Below are 25324 nucleotides of genomic sequence, written 5' to 3'. Positions count from 1 at the left end.
TCTAAAGGTTGACTGGTATATGGATTTTTTTTTTCAATAATGACCGAAATCAGCCAATATGGTGTTGCAGCTAGATGTGAATACCACTACTCTTACTCCGCTACTTTTTTCTGAAGGTTGACCCATAGACTTCAGAATGTATTAACGGGACACGGCCGATTCATAAGGGGCCTATCTCCTTCAAAGCTGAGTGGAAACACAGACAAAAAGCTTTTTCTGTTGAAAATTCTTGTGAATAAATGCTTAAATCCCTGAATGCTTTATAGATATTGTCAATATCAAATACGAATCCTTAAGCAGACATTTATAATATTACCCAAAATAAGGAGAGAAGGCACTCAATTTAGCTGAAAAGCTTGCAAGGAGAAGGAGGGAAAACTATACAGCTTCTGCAATCGTTCTTTTAAAAAAAAAAAAAAAAAACCTCATCCTTTCTCCCATTGATTTTTTTCACGTTTCAAAATGCACGCATGGTACGCAAAATATAATAATTACCTTGAAACCTCGAACAAATCACTAATGAGACAATCCCTCCTGTTTGTATGCAGTACAGCTTTCTTAATCTTTCAACCTAAATCCTGCGTTAGATCGCCGCATGTGACCGACTGCAAATAAATGAAACTGAGTGTGGGGCGGCCTTCTTCGGGAAGGTGTGATGCAGTGAATGGGGAATGTGTCATGTCAATACGTTATGAAGTCTATGGGTTGACCAATATATCGGGCCGATATATGGACTTTTTTTTTTTTTTTCTGGATCGGCCAATTGTGTTGCAGCTAGACATGTGAAATTAGGGGCTGACTCCCTCCCCTCCTCCACCCACCTTTAAAAAACTGGGGGGAGTTGCCCCCCCCCCTCCCCAAAGTACTCTTTGGGGGGTAGATCGAATGATATATTAGCTGGCCGATATATCGGGCTGATAATTTTTTGTTTTTCAATATCGGCCTCTATCAGTAATTCTATTAATTTTGCTAATATCAATCGATCGGGAAAAATGTCCATATATCGGCCTGCAAAATATCTTTGGACGTTTCTAGGAAAGCTCATTACCCAAATGGGGAACACAAAATTTATTCACTAAGTTCGGCTATAAATTGGCCGATAACGGATGTTGAAAAAAGTCCATATATCGACCTGATATATCAACAGAACGGTACATTGACTAAACTTTTCTGATATGATTACTTACTTGAGTCCAATTTTTGATTAATCTCCTCACCCGTCTGTGCGATTAGCAATGCAACATCTCCACAACGATGGCCAAATGCCTGAAGGTCATCGAGAGCGTGAAGTCTCTGCATGCGACGCCTGGGGCTAAAACGCAGAAATCGGTCCAGTTCAGTTTGCCGTCAAACTCTACCGCCGGCCCTCCGGAACAATCTGGGGACGCGGCAAACAGGCACAATGACAAGGTAACGGTCTCCGGTGCGATGACGACCCTCTGTCATCTTCACGTGTTTTTGATGTTTTGTATCAGCAGAAGATCGAGGACCTGCGAGAAGATCAGCCGCAAGCCCGCAAAAAAACAGGAGATGGCGCTGGGATGACTCCAGGTATTACAGCTTGACTTGGATGATCCATATTTTATACGGGGGTATGAAAAAGTATCTGAACCTTTTGTAATTTGTCCCATTTCTGCATAAAATCCCCATCAAATGTGATCTGATCTTTGTCAAAATCACACAGATGGAAAAAACAGCGTCTGCTTTAACTAAAACCACCCAAACATTTATAGGTTTTCATATTTTAGTGAGGACAGCATGCAAACAGTGACAGAAGGGGGAAAAATAAGTAAGTGAACCCTCTGTCTTAGTAGACTTATAGAGCAATTGAAACCAATTTTTTACCAAGCAATTGAAGTTAGGTGTGTGCCTAATCACTGATGAGTGGTTTAAAGCTGCCCTGCCCACTATAAAACACACACATGGTAAGAAATGTCTTGATGAGAAGCATTGTCTGTTGTGCATCATGGCTCGGTCAAAAGAGCTGTCTGAAGACCTCCGATCGAGGATTATTGTTTGGTGTAGACTTGTAAAGGATAAAAAAACGTCTCTAAAAGTCTGAATGTTCATCAACACGACCGTCAGAGAAGTTATCCACAAATGGAGAGAGTCTGGCACTGTTGCTTCTCTCCCAAGGAGTGGCCGTCCACCAAAGATGACACCAAGATTTCAGCGCAGAACACTCAGAGAGGTAAAAAAGAACACTACCGTGTCTGCTAAAGACTTACAGAAATCACTGGCACAGTCCAATATCTCAACTATATGTAAAACTATGGCCAAAAATGGTGTTCATGGAAGAAGCCACTGTTGTCTAAAAAAAACAAAAAAACAATGTTGCTTGTTTAATGTTTGCAAAAAGGCACTTGGACACTCCACAGAAGTTTTGGTAAAATATTTTGTGGACTGATGAAACCAAAGCTGAATTGTTTGAGAGTATCCGACAACATTATGTGTGGAGGAAAAATGGAACAGCTCACCAACATCAACACCTCATCTGCACTGTGAAGCATGGTGGAGGGAGCATCATAATTTGGGGCTGTTTTGCTTCCTCGGGGCCTGAACAACTTGCAATCATTAATGGAACAATGAATTTAAAAGTTTACCAGGATATTTTGCAGGAAAAACTGAAGCCGTCTGTCAGACATTTGAAGCTAAAAAGAGGATGGATGCCGCAACAAGACAATGATTCAAAACACAGAAGTAAATCCACTTCAGAATGGTTTCAGAAGAAAAAAATACACATTCTGGAGTGGCCAAGTTAAAGTCCAGATTTGAACCCCACTGATAGGCTGTGGCATGACCTAAAGACTGTGATTCATGCCAGACATCCCAAGAATCTGACTGAACGACATCAGTTTTGTAGAGAAGAATGGGCCAAGATTAGTCCTGATGGATGTGCTAGGCTGATCTGCAGCTACAAGAAGCGTCTGGTTGAAGGGGGGGCACAAAATATTAAATGTGATGGTTCACTTACTTATTTTTCCCCCTTCAGTCACTGTTTGCATACTATTCTCATTAAAATATGAAAACCCATAAGTGTTTGGGTGGTTTTAGTTAAAGCAGTTTTTTCATCTGTGTGATTTTGACAGGGATAAGCTAACATTAAATGGTGATATTATGCAAAAATGGGAGAAATTCCAAAAGGCTCAGGTACTTTGTCATACCACTAAATATTAGATTTTTCACCATTTGCGATACGAGGTTACGATGATCTCAAGATATGATGATATCATGATACATGTCCAATCCCGCTGAACTGAGAGGGCGCCATCCCTCCCACATCGAACGGATTTGCCGTCAGCGGCAGCCAATGCCAGGCAATGAGTTCATTTTGGGACATTTCGCATCATTTCCTGTTCACTTTTTGTTGATTTTGGGGCATTAACAGGCCACTTATTTTTGATTTTGGATTACTGAAAAGGAAGTGACTCAAACTCAATAGGAAGTAACCCATAAATACCCTAAAATGAAAAGGAAGTGACCTCTAATGCCAACAGAGGACACTTCCTGTTGATTTTGGGGCATTTACGGGTCACTTCCTGTTGATTTTGGGACATTAATAACCTGTAAATGCCCACAAAAGTGTTAATTCAATCCATTTTGACTGGGAGGGGCGAATGAAAAATAACTAGATGAGTTAACATAGACACTATTCTAGTGGAAAATTCCGCTAGCAACCTGTTGCTTCTTTTTAAAATGTTTTTATCTTTTTAAAACGATGCGTCCATTCTTGGCGGGAGCATATCATTGACCTTAATCGTGATATATTGTCACATCGCTAGTCGTAAGATAGCTTTCGAGGTCGTCTCAGGTCTCCGTCATCGTAGCGCACTCCATCAGGAAAATACTCTTTGTTTTGGAGCGTCTCCATCGATTAAGTTCTTCTTGATCTTCACGATGGATCGTGATCATCTGACCTCAAATCGGCAATGCGTACCCTCAACACAATTTCTGCTCGCTGGCTAGTGTTACCCCATCAAGTCCTTTCTCAAGTCGTCGCCCAGCTAGCTAGCGAGCTAGCTAGCTAGCCATCTCTTAATTACTGCTAGAGTGAGTTCCAGGTGAGTTTTATCCTCATTTTGTTTGCTGGATCACCACTTTAATTGTCCGGCAAGTATTTTTCCTGCTAAATTTGTTATTGATTTGTGTTGCGTTCAAGTGCTAGTAGCACTAGCGGTTGGCTTGAAAATTAACCGCTTTCAAGGACATGGCTTGAGGTCATTTAGGTACAAAAGCTTGTTGAATTGCGCAAAATCTTTTTCTTGCGGTCGACTGATATGGGATTTCAAAGGCGATACAGATTTTTAAAGGAAAAGCTAATTTTGTAAGCCGATATTTGAGGCCGACACTTTTTTTTTTAAAGCACGTTGATTATGAAAAAGGCAATTCAAACGGTCATTGTAATCATTTTATGTTTTGGAAATTGCATTTTGTTGTACTTCCTTTTGTAACCCTGGCCACTAGGTGGTGCAAAATCACAATTATCGTATTGGCCCGGATATAAGACTGTTTTTCGCATTGAAATAAGACTGAAAAAGGGGGTCATTTTATATTCGTGGTCTAGACGTTATACCCATTCACGACGCTAGATGGCGCCAGATATCATTGAAGCGATGTTCTGTCATGACAGATGTCAGCTACTCTTAAGTTTAACCAGTTTGCATTATTTAATTGCAATGTTTTATTATTATTAATTTATATTATTCACATTTGTTTCAAGACTGCAGTTAGTTAGACTTCACTTTAATGGTTAATGCAGTTATTTAAATTTTGTTGTTTTATCACAATAGATTGTTTTATTTACATTTCAAAAACCAGAAGCCATTCATTTACGAATGTGATTGTACTGTAGTTCACATATTTAAATGTTCAGATATTAAGATTTGAATGAGGCAAAATAACATGCTTTTTCTCTCAAATATATTGTTACAATCATTTGTTTCGGATGTACTGTAATTATTTTCTGTATAAAATTTAATTTGGTGTCCAAAAAGTCTTTTTTTCAAGCTTGAGTCTTGAAAAAGAAGGGGTCGTCTAATAGTCAGGGCAATCTTATTTTCGGGCCAATACGGTAATTGAGATCATATCCTATTTTTTAGGCTGAAACTGTTCGGCCTTTATATGAAAGATAATTAGCCAAATGGTGAACATCAGTTATTCCTTCATATCGGCTAAATATCGGCCATTCTTGAAAAAAAATCCACATATCGGTCGACCTTTAGTAGTTGCATGTGTTGATTTCAAACTAGTCTTTAACGTTGAGTCGTAGAATTCGACACAATGACGCTCACGTCGGAGTTTCCGTAAAGTGAGAATAGCAAAAAGCCGCAGTTTAATAAGCCATGTCCACGAAAAGCTAACAGTCAGGAAAACCTTTTCTGTCTCAAGACGTTACTCACCAGAGACCAATTGTTAATTTTAGTTGTTTTCCCAAGATCTGTCATGTTCTGTCAGGGTAAGTAAAGTTGAACTTTTTGTTTTTCAGACATATGTAGTTGTGTCTTTTTGCTAGCATGCTATTGATTTTTTTTGTCAAAGCTAACATTTAGCATATGAAGCGAACTTTGGTTTCATTATTCCGGAGGAAGGAACTAGCATCATGCTAGCAGGATTTTAAGGAAAGCTACTTGCTAGCTTGCGATAGCTTTTCTGTAAAAGCTAACAGTTAGCATACGAAACAAACTTTAATTTTTTTTATTATTTCAGAGGGAAGAAATGCCTTAATAGCTAGAAGTGTCGCTGAATGTCACGAGTTATCTCGTAGACAGTAACGTTTGCTTGCTAGTATGCTACCAATTTTTTTTTTTTTTTTTTTGGTCAAAGCTAACATTTAGCATATGAACCTGAACTATGGTTTCATTCTTCTGGAGGAAAGAACTAGCGTCATACTTGCAGGGTTTTCAGGGAAGTTACTAGCTAGCATGTGAAAGATTTCCTGTAAAAGCTAACATTTAACATATGAACCAAACTTTGAATGCTTTCACGGTTTAATTAAGAGGGAAGAAATAGCCACAATAGCTAGACGTGTTGTTAAATGTCACGAGTTTGCTCGTAAACAGTAACGTCTGTTTGCTAGTATGCTATCATTTTTTTTGTCAAAGCTAACATTTAGCATATGAACCTGAACTTTGGTTTCATTTCTCTGGAGGAAGGAACTAGCATCATACTTGCAGGGTTTTCGGGGAAGTTACAGACTAGCATGCGATAGATTTTCTGTAAAAGCTAATGCATATGCACCAAACTTTGAATGCTTTCATTCTTTAAGATGGAAGAATTAGCCACAAGAGCTAGACGTGTAATAAAACGTCACGAGTTAGCTCGTAGTTAGTAGCGTCATTTTGCTAGTATGCTATCGATTTTTTTGTCAAAGCTAACATTTGGCATATGAACCGAACTTTGGTTTTATTCTTCCGGAGGAAGGAACTAACGTCATAATTGCAGGGTTCGAAGGGAAGTTGCGTCATACTCGTGGGATTTTCAGTGTAGTTGTTCTGTTGGAACTACATGCTATATTTTCCGTAAAAGCTAACATTTGGCATACAAACCAAACTTTGAATGGTTTCATTTTTTCTGAGGGAAGATCAAGCCACTATAGCTAAAAACGTCATTAAATGTCACAAGTTATATGCGCGCATACTAGCGTCTTGCTAGTTTGCTATAGCTTTTGTGTGGAAGCGAACTTAAGAACAAAACTTTGAATGTTTTCATCATTTTAGAGGGAAGAACTAGCTACAAAAGCTAGATGTGTCGTTAAATCTTACAAGTTAGCGTGCGCATAGTAGCGTTTTCTTGCTAGTTTGCTATATCTTTTGTGTTGAAGCTAATATAAAAACCAAACTTTGGTTTCATTGTTTTAAAGCGAAGAACTAGCATAGTCGCAGGGTTTTTAGGGGAGTCATTCTATTGGAAGCTACATGCTAGCATGCTATAGATTTTTTTTAAAAAGCTAACATGTGGTTTACAAACCAAACATTGAGTTTTTTCAATCTTTGAGAGGGAAGAACAAGCTACAAAAGCTAGACGTGTCGTTAAATGTTACAAGTTAGCGTGCGTATAGTAGCGTTTTCTTGCTAGTTTGCTTTAGCTTTTTTTGTGGAAGCTAATATAAAAACCAAACTTTGAATGGTTTCATTCTTTTAAAGCGAAGAACTAGCATAGTCGCAGGGTTTTTAGGGTAGTCATTCTATTGGAAGCTACATGGTAGCAGTGCTATAGATTTTTTTAAAAAGCTAACATGTAGTTTAGTTTACAAACGAAACATTGAATTTTTTCGATCTTTCAGAGGGGAAGAACTAGCTAAAAAAGCGAGACGTGTCATTAAATGTTACAAGTTAGCGTGCGCGTAAACTTTGAATGTTTTCATCATTTCAGAGGGAAGAACTAGCTACAAAAGCTAGACGTGTCGTTAAATGTCACAAGTTAACGCGCGCATAGTTGGTCTTCTTGCTAGTTTGCTATAGCTTTTGTGTGGAAGCTAACTTAAGAACCAAACTTTGAATGTTTTCATCATTTCAGAGGGAAGAACTAGCTCCAAAAGCTAGACGTGTCGTTAAATGTTAGAAGTTAGCGCGCGCATAGAAGCGTGTTCTTGCTAGTTTGCTATAGCTTTTGTGTGGAAGCTAATATAAAAACCAGACTTTGTATAGTTTCATTCTTTTAAAGCAAAGAACTAGCATAGTCGCAGGGTTTTTAGGGGAGTCATTCTATTGGAAGCTACATGCCAGCATGCTATTAATTTTTTATAAAAAGCTAACATGTAGTTTATGAACCAAACATTGAGTTTTTTTCAATCTTTCAGAGGGAAGAACTAGCTACAAAAGCTAGACGTGTCGTTAAATGTTACAAGTTAGCGTGCGCATAGTAGCGTTTTCTTGCTAGTTTGCTATAGCTTTTTTGTGGAAGCTAATATAAAAACCAAACTTTGTATGGTTTAATTCTTTTAAAGCAAAGAACTAGCATAGTCACAGGGTTTTAAGGGTAGTCATTCTATTGGAAGCTACGTGTTAGCATGCTACAGATTTTGCGTAGTGGCAACTGTCAATGCCGTGGTTTTGGCAACTATTCAATTTGTTTGAATTGCTTGTTTTTGTTCCCCAAGTAATACTAGATAATACGTTCGAGCTTTTTAGCAAGAAATAGTAGTCCGGTGAGACGCATCTATGTTTTTGTTTCTGTCGACGCATTTTTGAAAAATTCGACTTGAACTCCAGAGCGACTCATAGTCCTGAAAATGCTGTAGTGGACCGGAGCTATTATTCCGAAGGCTACACATTGGTACCTTCTGCCATCGAGTGGAAGAGCAATTGCTTGTCGTGATACACATACATAATTGTAGTACACGTGAAGTGTAACGGAAGGACTTCCGTCTGTGCGCCCGCTGATGTGTAATGGGCAACGCGGTCGAGAATTTCTTCTCCGATCGTTTGCCGCTATGCGAACTTGATCGGCAAAGGTAAGTGAGCAATTTCTACTTGATTCAATCTTTGCGTAAAAGCAGGGGTGTCTAAACTGTGTCCGGGACGAGAAAAAGTTCAGAATTTTTGACATTAGGCTAAATCTTCGAGTAAGCGGGGGTTTAGTTAAGGGTGGAGTTTTTCATTACAACAAAATCTGTGTAGCTAGTTAGTTATTTATTAGTTTCAGGGCTCCGGAGTGGCTAAGCTAGCGCGAGTTAATGGGCCTGTCCTAGAGTGTCAAATAAAAAAATGATATTAACAGATCTAACATAGTCAATTAAATTCAAAATGCAGATTGTTGTTCTACACTGCTGGCCAGAAGTATTGGCACTCCTACAATTCTGTCAAATAATGCTCAATTTCTCCCAAAAACTGATTGCAATTACAAATGCTTTGGTAGTAATATCTTCATTTATTTTGCTTGCAATGAAAAAACACAAAATAGAATGGGAAAAAAATATCATTTTACACAAAATGCCAAAAATGGGCTGGACAAAAGTATTGGCACCATCAACCTAGTACTTGGTAGGACAACCTTTAGAGAAAATAACTGCGAACAACCGCTTTTGGTATCCATCCATGAGTTTCTTATAATGCTCTGCTGGAATCTTACACCATTATTATTTGGCCAACTGCTCCTGGTCTCTGAGATTTGAAGGGTGCCATTTTCAGATTTCTCCTCAGGTGTTCTATGGGATTCCTTTTGTAGTGCTTTTTGAAGTGTGTTTTGGGCCGTTGTCCTGCTGGAAGACCCATGACCTCTGAGGGAGACCCAGCTTTCTCACACTGGGCCCCACATGATGCTGCAAAATTTGTTGGTAGTGTTCAGACTTTATAATGCCATGCATACGGTCAAGCAGTCCAGTGCCAGAGGTAGCAAAGCAACCCCAAAACATCAGTTCAATTCAATTTAATTTTATTTGTATAGCCCTATATCACAACAAGGTTGTCTCAAAGAGCTTTGCAGAGGCAATGTGATACACAGTCAGAAACAATAGATGAATTAATAAAGTTCAAGTCCTGGGCATCTCAAGGGAACCTCCGCCGTGTTTGACTGTGGGGACAGTGTTCTTTTCTTTGATGTCCTCGTTTTCCCCAACCGCTGAACTTTTGTCTCATCTGACCAGAGAACATAATTCCAAAACGTTTTTGGTAGGGTTGTTCCGATCATGTTTTTTGCTCCGGATCCGATCCCGATCGTTTTAGTTTGAGTATCTGCCGATCCCGATATTTCCCGATCCGATTGCTTTTTTTTTTTTTTTTTTGCTCCCGATTCAATTCCAAATTATTCCCGATAATTTTTCCCGATCATATACATTTTGGCAATGCATTAAGAAAAAAATGAATAAAACTCGGACGAATATATACATTCAACATACACTACATAAGTACTGTATTTGTTTATTATGACAATAAATCCTCATTTACATTATTAACATTCTTTCTGTGAGAGGGATCCACGGAAAGAAAGACTTGTAATTCTTAAAGGATAAATGTGACTTTGTATATTGTGACTAAATATTGCCATCTAGTGTATTTGTTGTGCTTTCAGTAAATGATACTGTAGCCATTTAACTTCTGCCCAAATGCATGATGGGAAGTGCAACCATGACTGTGCGTCGTGGTACCAATTGATATATCTTCTCTGTGTTGGGAAATAACATAGGGTGTTCGGAAAAAGATCAACTACTACCTTTCTTCCCCACATTGCTTCCCACTCATTTTACGCTGCCTTTTAGCTCTATATACTGTATGGGTAAAACGGCGCCGTTATAGATTAAACGCGACAATGCGTGAGTGGGTCGTGCAGCGCATGCGTTAAATATTGTAACGTGATAAATGTAAAAAATATGAATTCTCGCCGTTAACTCGATAAATTTGATAACCCTTAAGCTTAAACTAAAGACTCTGGAAGAGTGTAACACATTATGTCTGTAACGTTAAATACAATTAGAAAACGATTTATTTAAAAAATATATATATTTAAAAAAGGCATGTCCGATATTTTTTTGCCGATTCCGATACTTGATGCCGATCGATCGGGACATCTCTAGTTTTTGGCTTTCTCAGTCTCCAGTCTGGCTTTTTTATGTCTCTGGGTCAGAAGTGGGGTCTTCCTGGGTATCCTACCATAGAGTCCCTTTTCATTCAGATGCCAACGGATAGTACGGGTTGACACTGTTGTACCCTCGGACTGCGGGACAGCTTGAACTTGTTTGGATGTTAGTCGAGGTTCTTTATCCACCGTCCGCACAATCTTTGGTTGAAATCTCTCGTCTATTTTTCTTTTCCGTCCACATCCAGGGAGGTTAGCCACAGTACCGCGGGCTTTACACTTATTGATGACACTGCGCACGGTAGACACAGGAACATTCAGGTCTTTGGATATGGACATGTAGCCTTGAGATTGCCCATGCTTCCTCAAAATTTCGTTTCTCAAGTCCTCTGACAGTTCTTTGGTCTTCTTTCTTTCCTTCATGCTCAATGCAGTACACACAAGGACACAGGACAGAGGTTGAGTCAACTTGAATCCATTTTAACTGGCTGCAAGTGTGCTTTAGTACTAACAAAGCATTTGTAATTGCGATCATTGTCAGGGAGAAATGAGCATTATCTGACAGAATTGCAGGGGTGCCAATACTTTTGGCCAGCACTGTAGGACTACTTCCAAAAAAAAAAAAAATTTTTTTTTTTAATACACGATCTTTTTGACCCGATTCCAATCCTTTAACAAAAAAAAAGTAGAAGGATATCAAGTATTTAATTATTCTGAACGCATCAGTCTGAGACAAAAGATCGGACACCCCTGCTGTCGTCCAATAAAAACCGGGCAGCGAGCAATCGTTTGGACACCCGTGCGTTTCGAGGTGCTCCGAAGCTATCTAGCTTAATGTTGTTATCTCCGTGAAGAAGCAACTCCGGGGCGGCACCCATCCGTCTTCCTCCATCTCCGCAGGGACCCGGATCGTGTGGATCGTGGGTCACACGCTGGTCAGTCGGGCGGAGTCTCAGGCCAAGTCGGAACCCGGCCCTCAGTTGGGCCTGGACCCGGAAAAGGTGGTCCTCCGCTGGATGGGAGTCTCGGGCTTGACGTGGCCCCAGCTGCTGCCCCTCCTCCAGCACCTGCAGGCCGGCTGGCCCCGCCCCCAGGCCATCGTGCTGCACCTGGGCGGCAACGACCTGAATACGGAATCGCCCAGCGACCTGCTGGCGTCCGTCAGGAGGGACTTGAACGCGCTGAAGAACGTTTTTCCGCACTGCGTCCCAGTCTTTTCCCAGATCCTCCCCCGTCGGGCGTGGCCGAACGCGGCCGACGCCCACGAAGTCGAGCTGGTCCGGAGCACGGTCAACCGGCGGATCCGAAACCTGGTGTCGGAAGTGGGCGGAGTTTCTCTCAGCCACGACAACATCCGCTGCGGGGCCAACACGGGGCTGTACCAGCCCGACGGCGTCCATTTGTCGCAGAAGGGGATCGACGTCTTTAACGGAAACCTGCGCGATTTTCTGATCAAGTGGGTCGAGGGAGGCGGGGTCTAGCCGTAGCGCTCGCTAACTGTTTCTTCTTCTCTGTTACTGTTTTCTATTTCTGAAATAAAGCTCGTTCAAGCCTCGCCGTGGATTATTGTCACCGTTGACGTTTGTTTTACGTTGAATTACGAGTCATATGTTGTAGATATGAGATTAAAGTCCTAATATTAGGAGATTAAAGTCACTTGATAAGAATAAAAGCTGACATTTTTTGAGAGAAATAAATTGTAATCGAGGACATTAAAATCATTATTAGGAGAATAAATTTGGAATATTAGGAAAGAAATTATACTGAGATTGAAGTCATAATATTAGAGAAGTCGTAATTTGATGAGAAAAAAAGCCAACATTTTATGAGAAGTCGTAATGTGAGGAGAAAAAAAATAATACGGTATTAAAGTTGTGATGAGGAAAAACGGACATTTTTTTGAGCAAAAAGTATTTTTAGGAGAAAAAAATGGTCATACTTGGATATTAAGGTCGTAATTTGATGAGGAAAAAAAATTTTATGAGGAAAAAGGCCGACATTTTACAAGAAAATAATGTTAGGAGAAAAAAAAATCGTAATATTTAAGTCGTAATTTGATGAGAAAAAAATCTGACGATTTATGAGAAAATTGTAATATTGGGATATTAGTCGTAATATTAGGAAATAAATTATACTATGAGATTGAAGTCATAATATTAGGAGAGAAGTCGTAATTTGATGAGGAAAAACCCCAACATTTTATGAGAAAAAAGTCGTAACGTGAGGAGAAAAAAATCGTAATATTAAAGTTGTGATAAGGAAAAACATTTTTGAGCAAAAAGTATTTTTAGGAGAAAAAAAAGTCATACTAGGATATTAAAGTTGTAATTTGATGAGAAAAACATGAGGAAAAAGGCCGACATTTTACGAGAAAAATAATGTTAGGAGAGAAAGAATCGTAATATTAAAGTCGTAATTTGATGAGAAACAATTTGTTTCTCATAACTCAAGTTTTAATATTGGGAGATTAAAGTCATAATATTAGGAAAGAAAATATACTATGAGATTGAAGTCATAATATTAGGAGAGAAGTAATTTGATGAGGAAAATAAGCCAACATTTTATGAGATCATAATGTGAGGAGAAAAAAAATCGTAATAAAGTTGTGATGAGGAAAAACTCATTTTTGGAGCAAAACGTTTTTAGGAGAAAAAAAATTGTCATACTCGGATATTAAGGTCATAATTTGATGAGAAAAAAAAAGAGGAAAAAGGTCGACATTTTACGAGAAAATAATCTTAGGAGAAAAAAAAAATATTAAAGTCGTACCTTGATGAGAAAAAAAAAATATAAGAAAAAAATTGTAATATTGGGACATTAAAATCCTAATATTAGGAGATTAAAGTTGTAATGAGATGAGGAAAAAGTCTGCCTTAATAATGTCTGTTTTCATAAGGCTGCCACTACATTTGCCAACTGACTAGCATCATAGTTTGCAATATTTACGCAAAATAAATGCTAAATGCACATTCTTTTTTTTTTTTTTTTTTTTTTTTTTTTGCTTTTAACCAAGAATCGACTGTTTTACATCCATATCTATGAAGAATTCAGGGATTTAAACATTTATTCACAAGAATTTTCAAAGGAAAAAGGTCTTAGTGATTCTATTCAGCTTTGACGGCCACGTCAACAATGCAGGCCCCCTATTAATCGGCCCCGCCCTCCATGTCCCGTCAATATATTATGAAGTCTATGACCTGCAGCCGAGCATATTCTGCCTCCGAATGATTTTCCAGTCGCCATCCTCATATGTGACGAGCTAAAATTGACGGCATTGCTCATAAATGCGTTGGCAAGAAACGGACTTCTCAACCGGTGGACCGGGAACCGAAAGTGGACCCATTTCGAGTGGATCGCGGACAGCTATCAAAAATTCGGAATGAGTCCCGATATGTAAGTACAACGAGGGCCAATGAGATTGTTTTCATTTTTTGTCTCACGAATTTGCTTAAGTCTCACTTGAATATTCGTCCCTCACAAGCCACGAATCTCGAGGCCGTTCCGGAAAGATGGCCGCCGTTGGGAAGACTCCCTCGGAAATCTTCGTTGACGCTGCGGAAGAAGATCGTTTGATTATCCTGATGTTTTGTGTACAAATGGCAGTAAAGGCAATTGATGACTAAGTTGGGGCAGTGCTGAAAATTTTTGACCAGCAAGTAAATGATTGTCACTCTCAAAGCTCTTTAAATGGGTTTCTCTCTGCATTAGACGTCCAATTTGAAGTGGAAGGGTGTCGGCAGGGAATGAACGTTCGATCGTGACATTAATGAAATCATCCTTTAAAAATTGGTCGAGAAATAAGCATAAGTGGCTTCCCCTGGTGGACCAAAAATGTAATTGCATTGACTTGCCTATAAATTTAAGAGCGGCCATGTTGGTAGGGGCAACTTTCCCATCAAAAGTCAATACAGTGACATGAAAATGAAGCCATTACTAGCTTATTTGAAAAATGATTAAACATCTATCTTGGTTAAGGTGAAAAATGCTCCTTTGCAGCGACATACGTAGCTTGCGGCCATCTTGGGTAGGGCAATCAATGGTTTGGTAAGAAAGAGCTTCAAAAGTCAAATATTAGCTTATTTCCATTGGCTTAGTTTAACTTTTGTTGGTGGTGGGGTGCAAAACAGGTAGATGACCCCAAAACATGGTGTCAGCAATTAACGTATAGTACTCTGTTCAAGCTCAGTTGTTGAAGCTTTTGAAAGCTTAAGAAATTCTAAATCTCCACCTTGTTGCCTTAGGTGCCGTTTTGGCTAAGCTAAGGTGCTAGCCACATGAGCTGTTAAAAAAATATAATTTTGACCCATTATGAAATACTTTGTTGGATTCTTGTTCATTTCATTCATTTTCGTTGTTTGTTTTGTTCATTTACAACTTTTATAGACAACATTTTAACGGCTAGGTCTTTATTTTAGAGGGGAAGTTCAGAATTTTTGACATTAGGCTTAATCTTCGAGGTCGCGAGGGGGGTTGTAATTAGTTAGTTGAGTTGATTTCTACAAATTCTGTGCAGTTTGTCAGTAACCGTATTGGCCCGAATATAAGACGGTGTTTTTTGCATCGAAATAAGACTGAAAAAGTGGGGGTCGTCTTATATTCGCGGTCTAGACATTGTACCCATTCGTGACGCTAGATGGCGCCCGATATCATTGAAGCCATGTTCTGTCATGACAGATCTCAGCTACTCTCAAGTTTTACCAGTTTGCATGATTTTATTGCAATGTTTTTCCTTATTCAGATTTGTTTCAAGACTACAATTAGTTAGACTTCACTTTGATGGTTAATCACAATAGATTGGTTTATTTACATTTCAAAAACCAGAAGCCATTCATTTACAAATGTGATTGCACTTTAGTTTACATATTTAAATGTTCAGATATTAAGATTTGAATAAGGCAAAATAACATGCTTTTTCTCTCAAATATGTTATACTCATTTGTTTCATATGTACTGTAATTATTTTCTGTATAGAAATTAATTTGGTGTTCAAAAAGTCTTTTTTTTCAAACTTGAGTCTTGAAAAAGAGGAGGTTGTCTTATAATCAGGGCCGTCTTACATTCGGGCCAATGCGGGATATGTTGGTTTCAGGGCTTTGGAGTGGCTAAGCGAGCTTGAGTAAATGGTCCCATCTTAGCATGTCAATAAAAAAACAATAGATGTAACTAGGGTTGTTCCGATCATGTTTTTTTGCTCCCGATCCGATCCCGATCGTTTTAGTTTGAGTATCAGCTGATCCCGATATTTCCCGATCTGATTGCTTTTTTTGCTCCCGATTCAATTCTAATCATTCCCGATAATTTTTCCCGATCATATACATTTTGGCAATGCATTAAGAAAAAAATGAATAAAACTCGGACGAATATATACATTCAACATACAGTACATAAGTACTGTATTTGTTTATTATGACACTAAATCCTCAAGATGGCATTTACATTATTAACATTCTTTCTGTGAGAGGGATCCACGGATAGAAAGACTTGTGACTGTATATTGTGACTATTGCTATCTAGTGTATTTGTTGAGCTTTCAGTAAATGATACTGTGGCCATGCCCCAGTGCATGATGGGAAGTGGAACCATGATGGGAAGTGGAACCATGACTGTGCGTCGTGCTACCAATGGATATATCTTCTCTGCTTTGGGAAATAACTTATGGTGTTAAGACAAAGATCAATTGCCACCTTGCTTCCCCACATTGTTTCCAATGATATGTGAATCATAGGGAGAGGGAATGCAAGGCGTTAGCCAAATGAAGAATGGCTCCAAAGGCTGCCAAAATTTGCTCTGCTCTTTTTGCGCTGGCTTTTATCTCTCTATATAGGTAAAATGGTATCACTACAGACTGAGCGCGACAATGAGTGTGAGGGTTATGCAGCGCATATATGAATAATGTTAAATAGTTAAACGTGACATAATTATTAATAATATAATTGCCACCGTTATCTGGATATTTTAGCTAACCCTACCCTAAGCCTAAATTAAAGACTCTGGATGAGTGTCACATATTATGCCTGTAACATTAAATAGAATTAGAAAACGATTTAATTAAAATGTATATATATTTAAAAAGGCGTGGCCGATATTTTTTTGCCGATTCCGATACTTTGAAAATGATGTGATCGGACATCTCTACTAGTTATGACCAGTGTTGTTAATCTTACTGAAAAAAAGTAATTAATTATAGTTACAAATTACTTCTCCCAAAAAGTAATTGCGATAGTAACTCAATTACCTGAATGTAAGAGTAATTCGTTACTTGGCAAAGTAATTGGTGATAATTACTTTTTTTTTTTTTCCCCTCAAAAAAAAAAAAAAAAAAAAAAAAAACATTGGCCACACGATGTGAAGTTTTTTGTGAAGGTTTTTGGTACAATTGGCCCGAGCCCAATTCTTTACCCTAATTTACCCTTTACCCTGAATCAACTGTTAAAAGTTGTTAAAATTGCTCCCATTATTGCATTAGTTCCCTTCTCTCTACTTTCGACATATGAAAGTTTTAAAACTGTTTCATCATTTAAAGATAGATTCAAGTCAAGATTTTGCCGATTTAGAAGTATTTTAGATAAAAAGTTACTTAGGTTCGCTAGGAAGGTTCTGTACAACAGAGCCGTCCTAAAAAGTCTACTGCTTTAAGATGGCGGCTGATTAACTAACTCATTTAGTGCCATGTCTGTCATTTTGCATCTAGTTATATCTATGTACAGTACATGTGATATCTACCATGTCTACCATATCTACCATAACATGCGGGCGTAGTTTGTAGGCTATCGGCTACAACATGTATTATTGGAGCTACCTAGCATCGCGTTTGATTGGCGTCACAACTTTCTTGCCTCCTCCCTACTCCTGCTCTGCTCTGTCGTCTCGGTGAGTCCGTCTCCCTCAGACTTTTCGACCAATATAGTAACGCATAGTAACGCATGCCTTTCCGTCCTCGGTAACGGTAACGGCGTTGCCAAGATGAGAAAAGTAATTAATTAGATTACCCACTACTGAAAAAAATAACGCCGTTAGTAACGCCGTTATATTGTAACGCCGTTATTAACAACACTGGTTATGACTGCGTTTTAATCTCAATTCATTGGCTTTTGATGGGAAATTTGAAGCCCTCAAACAGTTTGCTGAAGACATGTCAACAAAGCACATGGATTACTGGAACCTACCTCCTATGATCTGAAGAGACGGGCGGGCTTTCTTGTGTACTGTCTTCAGAAGAGGCTTTCTCCTGGGGTGACAGCCATGCACACCAATTAGATGTAGAGTGCGGCGTATGGTCTGAACCAGGGGTTCCCAACCTATTCCACTAAGGCACACTGTGGGTGCAGGATTTCATTCTTACCAAACAAGATGACAACACTTTTTTCCCAATCTGGTGTTTTACAAGTGCAATCAGTTGATTGCAGTCAGGTGTGGCTTGTTTTAGCAGAAGCCTCATTGGTTCAACTGTCTCTGCTGGATCGGCTGGAACAAAAACCAGGACCCACAGTGTGCCTTGAGGACTGGGTTGAAAACCCCTGGTCTGAACACTAACAGGCTGACCCCCCACCTCTTCGATCTCTGCAGCAATCAGGCATGAAAATCACTCACCTTTCGGCGAAATTCGCCGTTTTGAAGTAAAAAAGAGTGACCTACGCGAATTGCGTAGATCCGAGGACAACATTTTTAATGGGTGGGGGGCGGGGGGGCGGCGTAATTCCATCTAACTAACTAAAGACATGTTTTATTGAAGTTGCTAAGCCTGTCAAGATATGCAATGAGTCCATTTGTCGCAAGGTAAATAAAAATGAGGCCGATAATTTTCACGGCTGCGTTTTATCACCGTGTGCGTGCGTGTAGAGAACATATGAGACTCCAGTTCATTTTACAGACGTTTATTGGTAATCGACACACGGTAGAATTACAGTTCAGACATACAAAATAAGGAATCACGTATATTAAACACTGTAAACGTTAGCATTGCTACATTGAGACTAATAGGGGTAAAAAGACAACCTACTATAGCCTGCTATAGAACATTGGCAGTCTTGTCCAAAATGCAAACTTGCGTTAAAAGGTGACACTTCAAACATTAAAAATCGCTGGTTAACAGCATTTGCAAACGAAAAAATGAAAAGAAAAAAAAATCTGAGTGACACCACAAGCAATGACGATAAGTGCTTTTTTGCGGAGTGTGAAGCTGTTAATGGTTTAGCTAACTTCCTTCCGGTGAACATATCAAAATAAAAGCATGCCACGTTCATATAAATAACGATTTCTGGAGTTAATTCCCCATACTTCAGAATTAATACTATAATATGTAAATACTATAATACTACAGAATTCAGATTTTATACTAAGAATAGCTTTAAAATGACACCCTTCTTATAATACTATTTTATATAGTAGTACACTATAATAATAATGCTAGATACATAGATTTTTAAATTGTTTTGAATAATGTTGGAAAGGCAAAGTCAGTGGTCTGAATCTGTTTACATTGCATTTTGCACTCGTAAATGCTATCAACATTTGACCTCATTGTTTATGTGTGATTAAGTATTGTTATATACATGTTTATTTGTACTTTAATAAAGAATTGAAGTATTTTTGTGAATGAATAAGCGTCAACAAAAATTTTGTTGCTAAATTAGTAAAAAGTCGACTAATCGTAAAAATAGTCGGCTGACAAATCGGGAGAAAATTAGTCGTTTGGGACAGCCCTACCGGAACACATTTCCTCCACACCCTTCTCACCTTTTTAACCCCTGACCCATTTTCATGCCTGAGCAATGCTGACAGAGTCACATGACATTTTGGAGGGAAAATGACAAGCAGTACTCAATTTGGACATTTAGGGATGTACGTTTTTTCAAAGGGGTGTACTCACTTTTGTTGCCAGGGGTTTAGATATGAATGGCAATATTTTGAGGGGAAAATAAATGAACTCTATTATATAAGCTGCACACAGACTACTTTTCATTGTGTCCAAGTGTCATTTTGTCAGTGTTGTCCCATGAAAAGATATACTTAAATATCTGCAGAAATACGAGGGGTGTACTCACTTTTGTGATACACTGTAGTAGGGCTGCAGCTATCGAATATTTTAGTAATCGAGTATTCGACTGAAAATTCTATCGATTAATCGAGTAATCGGATAGAACAGATATTTTTTATGTAAAGAGCAATTATAAATATACAAGAAAAAACAAGACATTTCACTTAATATTGAACCATTTTCAGACAATGTTTTTATTTTCGTTGTACATTTTTGAAAACCGATAACAATTGCATCTCAGATGTGACTAGAAAAATAAAAATTCACGGCTTTCACTCAAAAAGCTAGATCTTATGAAAAGAAATCTTATTTCCTACCTAAAAATGTAATTATGCCTCATAACACACATCACTTAAAAGGTGTTTTTCCCATGTGTGTCAACTGAATTTCCAATTGTGTCTAGCTATTTTTAAGTTCTAGTTTATCATGTTTTAAGTTAGTCTAAATTGTAAGTAGGGCTGCAACTATCGATTATTTTAGTAGTCTATTAATCGATTAAGTAGTTCAAATAATTGAGTAATCAGATAGGGAACATGAAAAATTCATAAATAAATAAATAAGGATCTATGTACAACAAAAGAGCAATGGCTAACTTACATAGCAAAAGTCCACTAGCTTAAATGCTATAAAACTAACATTTTTTGTTTTTGTTTTTAACAATGCTCTTAACAATTGTTCAGACGCGTATTCCAGCAAAAAAAAAAAACTGCTAAATAATGATATAAATTAAATTACGAATGCATTGAAAAAAACTTTAGCTCAAACAAAAACGTGGCTTATGTTGGTGTTAATATGGAGCAGCTGGATTCAGCTATGTGAAATGATATATGAATATGAATATCCACCAAACTCAATAAAACTAAATGCAAACACTTTCACAATAAACCTTTACAACACCACTGTAGTTAAACAAATACTCGAAGCAGCAAAATTTAATTTGAATCTTTTTTTCTCATCGAATACTCAAGTTAATGGATTAATCGTTGCAGCACTACACTGTAGGATGTATCACCGAGTGTCAAGACACAGCTGTGAATGGCCACAGCCAGATTTTAGGGGGATTTTATGGGTGAAATACGGTAATATAACAAGGGTCGCGTTGCAGAAATCAAGGAGTGGTCGAGATTTTTATTTTCATATATCTACCCTTTTAAACTTTTTTTTTCTTTCTGTTTTTCTTTGTTTGGATCAATTATCATCTAAAATATTGGGAAAAAGCGTAAGTAACGAAAATAATACAATTAAGTGGTAGTTATGAGGTCGATATCTGTTATTTTTCACAGACACTAATTTTTTCATTATGACGCAATTTGTTTAAAAGTTCAAAATATGCGAGTGAATAATTTTTTAAACACTTTTTTTTTTTTTAAATATTCGACATCAATGAATGATTCTAAGCTACAAATGAGCGACATTTTGAATAATATACCTTCGTTGTATGGCTGGGTTGAAACAGAAGCGGTTGCGCGACGTCTGTAAACGGGGGTTTCCAGGGTAAAAGGGACACATTAAAAATAGTTAGGGGGCTTTTTGCGCAATGAATCTGCTATGGCTGCATATAGACATATTGTTCTATGAAACACAACAGTTGTTTTGGCTTAAAATACAGCTGTTTCTTTTGTTTTCCGCCATATTCATTCGCATCCACATTATGAAACCAATGACACGTTCCCCCTCCCGTCCGCCAGGCGGCAGCGTCGCGTACGAATCCCGCTCACTATCCGCCGTTGGAGCGGAAAAAGAAACAGCAGACGAGCGCGGATGCACCAAAATAGCACTTAGCATTAGCTCCTGCTCTTTATTTACGTTGTTCTCTCGCTGCCATCTCTGGTTCAACACCCTAAAAGTGTGGATTAAACGCATTCGGATCCGGCAGTCGTCAGTTAAAACGGCTAAAAATGTTCCGCGGTCGGCCTCCGCCGCGGGGCTCTCACCGGTTTCCTTTCCAGCCTCGCGGCTCGAGGCCTTACCAACATCCTCACTCTTCGGAGGGCCAAAGAGACGAGCGAAACCGCGGCGACAGATCCCCGTACTACTCGGGTTATCACCCCCGCGGACACCCCGATTACCGACGCTCTCCCCCGCATAGAGGCTACTACCGGGGCGGCCAACACCGCGGCGGCGGTCCGCCGAGAGAGGTCAGAACGCCCGCCCGACACGCTTAACGCAGAGCTCGGCATGAAACGATAAAAATGGATATTTTTCACTATTTTGTGTTTGCATTCTTCACGATTTACAGATCCCTTTTTTATTTCATTCAAAAATTCCAAGTGGAAATGATCTAGGGGAGAATATTATTTTGTCCATTGATGAAGCCTTTTGTTTGTTATGATCCAAATGAGGATCAGTTTTAAAGGATTCTATATGTTTATAAGCTATATTTTAGTGGTTCGATCGCTGCCAGCCCCACTAGTCAAATTGGATTAGACGTTCTTATTTACGTTTTTATTTGTGTGTGTGTGATTTCGGTGGGTCGTCTTTTGTTATTTTTTGGTTGATTTTTCGATTTTGTTTGTTTTTTTTTGTTTGTTTTTTTTTTCAATTTTTGCAGGATCCTTTTGAGTTTTGTATTTCTTCGCAGTTGAAATGGATTTGACATCTATCATTGACAACGTCTATGTTATTAAATTGACCCCCCCCCCATTTTCTTGTTACTGATAGAAGTGACTAATGAGCAAAATGTGACCCAGGAAAAAAAAAACATAGAAAATGGAGAAGAAAATATATGGGAATCTGTGGAATAACAAAAAAAGATGCTCAACTGCAAAAAAACAAAAAATAACCCTAGAGTGGTAGCAAAAATCTCAAAAAATGGAGAAGAAAATAGGAAACTGATATAACGCAAAAAAAAAAAAAAAAAAAAAAAACCTCTTTTTAAAATGAAGACAATACATGGAAATCTGCAAAATAACAAAAAAATGCTAAATTAAAAAAAAAAAAGAGTGGCAGCAAAACCACAAAAATCTGCAAAAATGACAAAAAGCAAATTGGGCAAAACTGTGGAAAACAAAAAAAAATCCTAGACTGGCAGCAAAACCACAAAAATCTGCAAAAAAACACAAAAAAATGGGCAAAACTGGAAAACACAAAAAAATCCTAGACTGGCAGCAAAACAAAAAAAGTCTGCAGAAAACACAAAAAAATTGGGCAATACTGTAACAAAAAAGCAAAAGTGGCAGCAAAACAACAAAAATCTGCAAAAACCACACAATAAAATTTGAGCAAAACTGCAAAAAATGCAAAGAACAGAAACAAAAAAACCTTAGAGTGGCAACAAATAGGAAAAAATGGCAAACTTAAAAAAAAAAATAAAAAATTTTTTTTAATTGGGCCAACCGCAAAAAAGCAAAAGTAATACAAAAAACTCCACTAGAGTGGCAGCAAAATCGCAAAAATCTGCAAAAACGACAAAAAAATTGGGCAAAACTGTAAAAAAAATTTTTTTATTTTTTTAAATCAATAGTGGCAGCAAAACAACAAAAATCGGCAAAAACCACACAAGAAAATTTGAGCAAAACTGCAAAAAAAAAAAATGCAAAAAACGAAAACGGACAAAGAAACCTAGAGTGGCAACAGACAAACAAAAAATGGCAAACTTAAAAATAAAATAAAATTTAAAAAAAATTGGGCAAACCGTAAAAAACAAAAGTAATACAATAAACTCCACTAGAGTGCCATCAAAACCACAAAAGCCACAAAAAACAAGATTGGGTACAACTGCAAATCACACAAAAAACCTAGAGTGGCAGCAAAACATCAAAAAACATCACTTTAACCACTCGAAAAAACAAGATAATTCAGTTGATGTTTTATAGCCATTATAAGGCACTCATTGGCTGCCATAGATGCCGCCTAGACGTCCAATCCATGTTGAAAGTTCATTCGCCACCTCCCAATCAACATGGATTGAACGTGTAGCGCAGTCAATGGCAGCCAATGAGTTACCAATGCCCCAAAATGAATAGGTTACTGTCTCGCCCCCACACAATTTTGTCAGAAATGCTAAATATCAAACTAGAAAGTGTCTTTTTATATGCATTATCTAAAACTATCGAAATTCTATACTTTCTTACATTCTTCTAAGGTTTGAACCTCTAAGTTAATATCGATGCACTGTTTCAGTGACTAAAGATGTGAGAAGTGCCACAGAATGTAGGCGGAGCTCAAGGTTCCTGTGCTGGGCAATATATTATAAGCAGTTGACCCAGAAAACCACCATTTTGTAAGCTTCAAAATATAATTATTATTATACTTCCAAAACATGCCACAAGAGGGCGGCTTTGAAATCACTACAAGGTCTTGTATCTTCCGCCTGTGTGCAGTACAAAATGGTATTTTTTGCAAGTACCTAGCTTAGCTTGGCTGCAGTCGACGCCTATAGATATCCGATCCGTGACAGCCAATGAGATTCTTTCAATTGTACGGATGATCGTCTTGTATGTTGCTGTTTTGTCCACCTGCAGAGGTCGCAGTCGCCTCCTCGCCACCGTCTTCCCATCGACCACAAACTCGTCATCACGGTGGGCAACGAGCTGACGAGCACCGCGCCGCCGCGTCAGCACGACAGGTACAGGAACGGCAGCCCTCCCACTTCAAATGAATTAGACATCAAAACTTCATTGGTTTTCCAGCAAAAGGATTTAAAATTTGTTCTGTTCATTATTAATCACTTTTACCAACATGGCCGTAAGGCGACCATGGTGGTAGGGGTTATCTTTCCTATCAAAGTCAATGCATTGACATTAAAATGAAGTCATAACTAGCTTATTTTTCTCAAAAAGCGCCACATTATTGGACATCTACTTTGCATATTCCACAATGATGGTGGCCGCTCAGACGTTTGCTACGTGTGCGCACGCAGAGACCGAAGTCCGGACCGGAGTCGAGGGCGCAGCAAGAGCCGGGCGAGGAGCAAGAGCCGCCACCGCAGCCGGGGTCGCAGTAAATCCAGGTCCAGGTCGAGATCCAGATCCAGAGGGCGCAGTCGAGGGCGGTCGTCCAACAGGGCGCCCAGCCGGGGCCGCAGTCGCAGTAGAAGGCCCAGCAGCAGCAGCAGTAGTAGTAGCAGCAGCAGCAGCTCGAGCCGCGGATCTTACGGCAAACTGGAAGAGGTTCGGCGGAGGAAGGAACTGGAAGACATGTTGTGCCTGCCCACCAAGTCCATCCTCAAGAAACCTCCCGAATATGAGCACACGGTGAGTATGACTTCCCAAGAAAGGCCACTCAGGTTGTTCATGTTCTGTGAGAACAAACTTTCACCAACCAATTGTCTTGAAACAAGTTAGCTACGTAGCACCGGCCACAGCGCGATTTTTTTTTACTTTCTCTGTATCAGGTTTGATGATTTGGAGGCCTTAACATGCAGGAAAACCTACTAAAATGTAGGGCTGTCCCAAACGACTAATTTTCTCCCGATTAGTCAGCCGACTATTTTTACGATTAGTCGACTAATCTAATAATAAATTATTTATTTATTTATTTATTATTTTTTTTAAAACTAATCGAGCAATGAAATTTTTGTTGACGCTTATCAATTAAAAAAAAAACATATTGGAACACTCAAACCATTTATTAAAGTACAAATAAACACGTAAATAACAATAATAAATCACAAATAAACAATGAGTTCAAATGCTGATAGAATTAACTAGTGTAGCATCCCGATTGAAAAGATGGTCTCTTAAACTGATGGTTTACAACTTTTATTCCATCCTTGATGTAAACACACCGTAAGAGCTACGGCGCACACAAATAAAGCAACACAATTAGAAATTA

The 25324-nt window shown here is 38.6% G+C and overlaps 2 protein-coding genes across 3 annotated transcripts in view; both read left to right on the top strand.

The window, feature by feature from the left end:
- Positions 1–13443, top strand: part of si:dkeyp-121d4.3 (uncharacterized) — a 55191-nt gene extending 41748 nt beyond the window's left edge. The window contains exons 20-22 of one of the 2 annotated variants that reach the window (XM_057847621.1): positions 1234–1410; positions 1479–1551; positions 11413–13443. In XM_057847621.1, the coding sequence (XP_057703604.1) occupies positions 1234–1410; positions 1479–1551; positions 11413–11993 (831 nt within the window). In that variant the 3' untranslated portion in view covers positions 11994–13443. Of the gene's footprint in view, positions 1–1233; positions 1411–1475; positions 1552–11412 lie in introns of both variants that reach the window. The other variant, XM_057847620.1, reaches the window with a different exon arrangement.
- A 4771-nt stretch (positions 13444–18214) lies between these two features.
- The window catches only part of znf318 (zinc finger protein 318), a 44785-nt gene continuing 37675 nt past the window's right edge, over positions 18215–25324 (top strand). Inside the window, exons 1-3 of the mRNA XM_057847619.1 lie at positions 18215–21687; positions 24013–24116; positions 24411–24744. Coding sequence (XP_057703602.1) covers positions 21448–21687; positions 24013–24116; positions 24411–24744 — 678 coding nt within the window. The 5' untranslated portion in view covers positions 18215–21447. The remainder of the gene's footprint in view (positions 21688–24012; positions 24117–24410; positions 24745–25324) is intronic.

Source organism: Corythoichthys intestinalis, chromosome 10, assembly GCF_030265065.1.
Source record: "Corythoichthys intestinalis isolate RoL2023-P3 chromosome 10, ASM3026506v1, whole genome shotgun sequence".
In the NCBI taxonomy this organism is placed as follows: Eukaryota; Metazoa; Chordata; class Actinopteri; order Syngnathiformes; family Syngnathidae; genus Corythoichthys; species Corythoichthys intestinalis.
The sequence above is the reverse complement of the archived record's forward strand: the minus strand, read 5'-3'. Positions and strand labels throughout refer to the sequence as shown.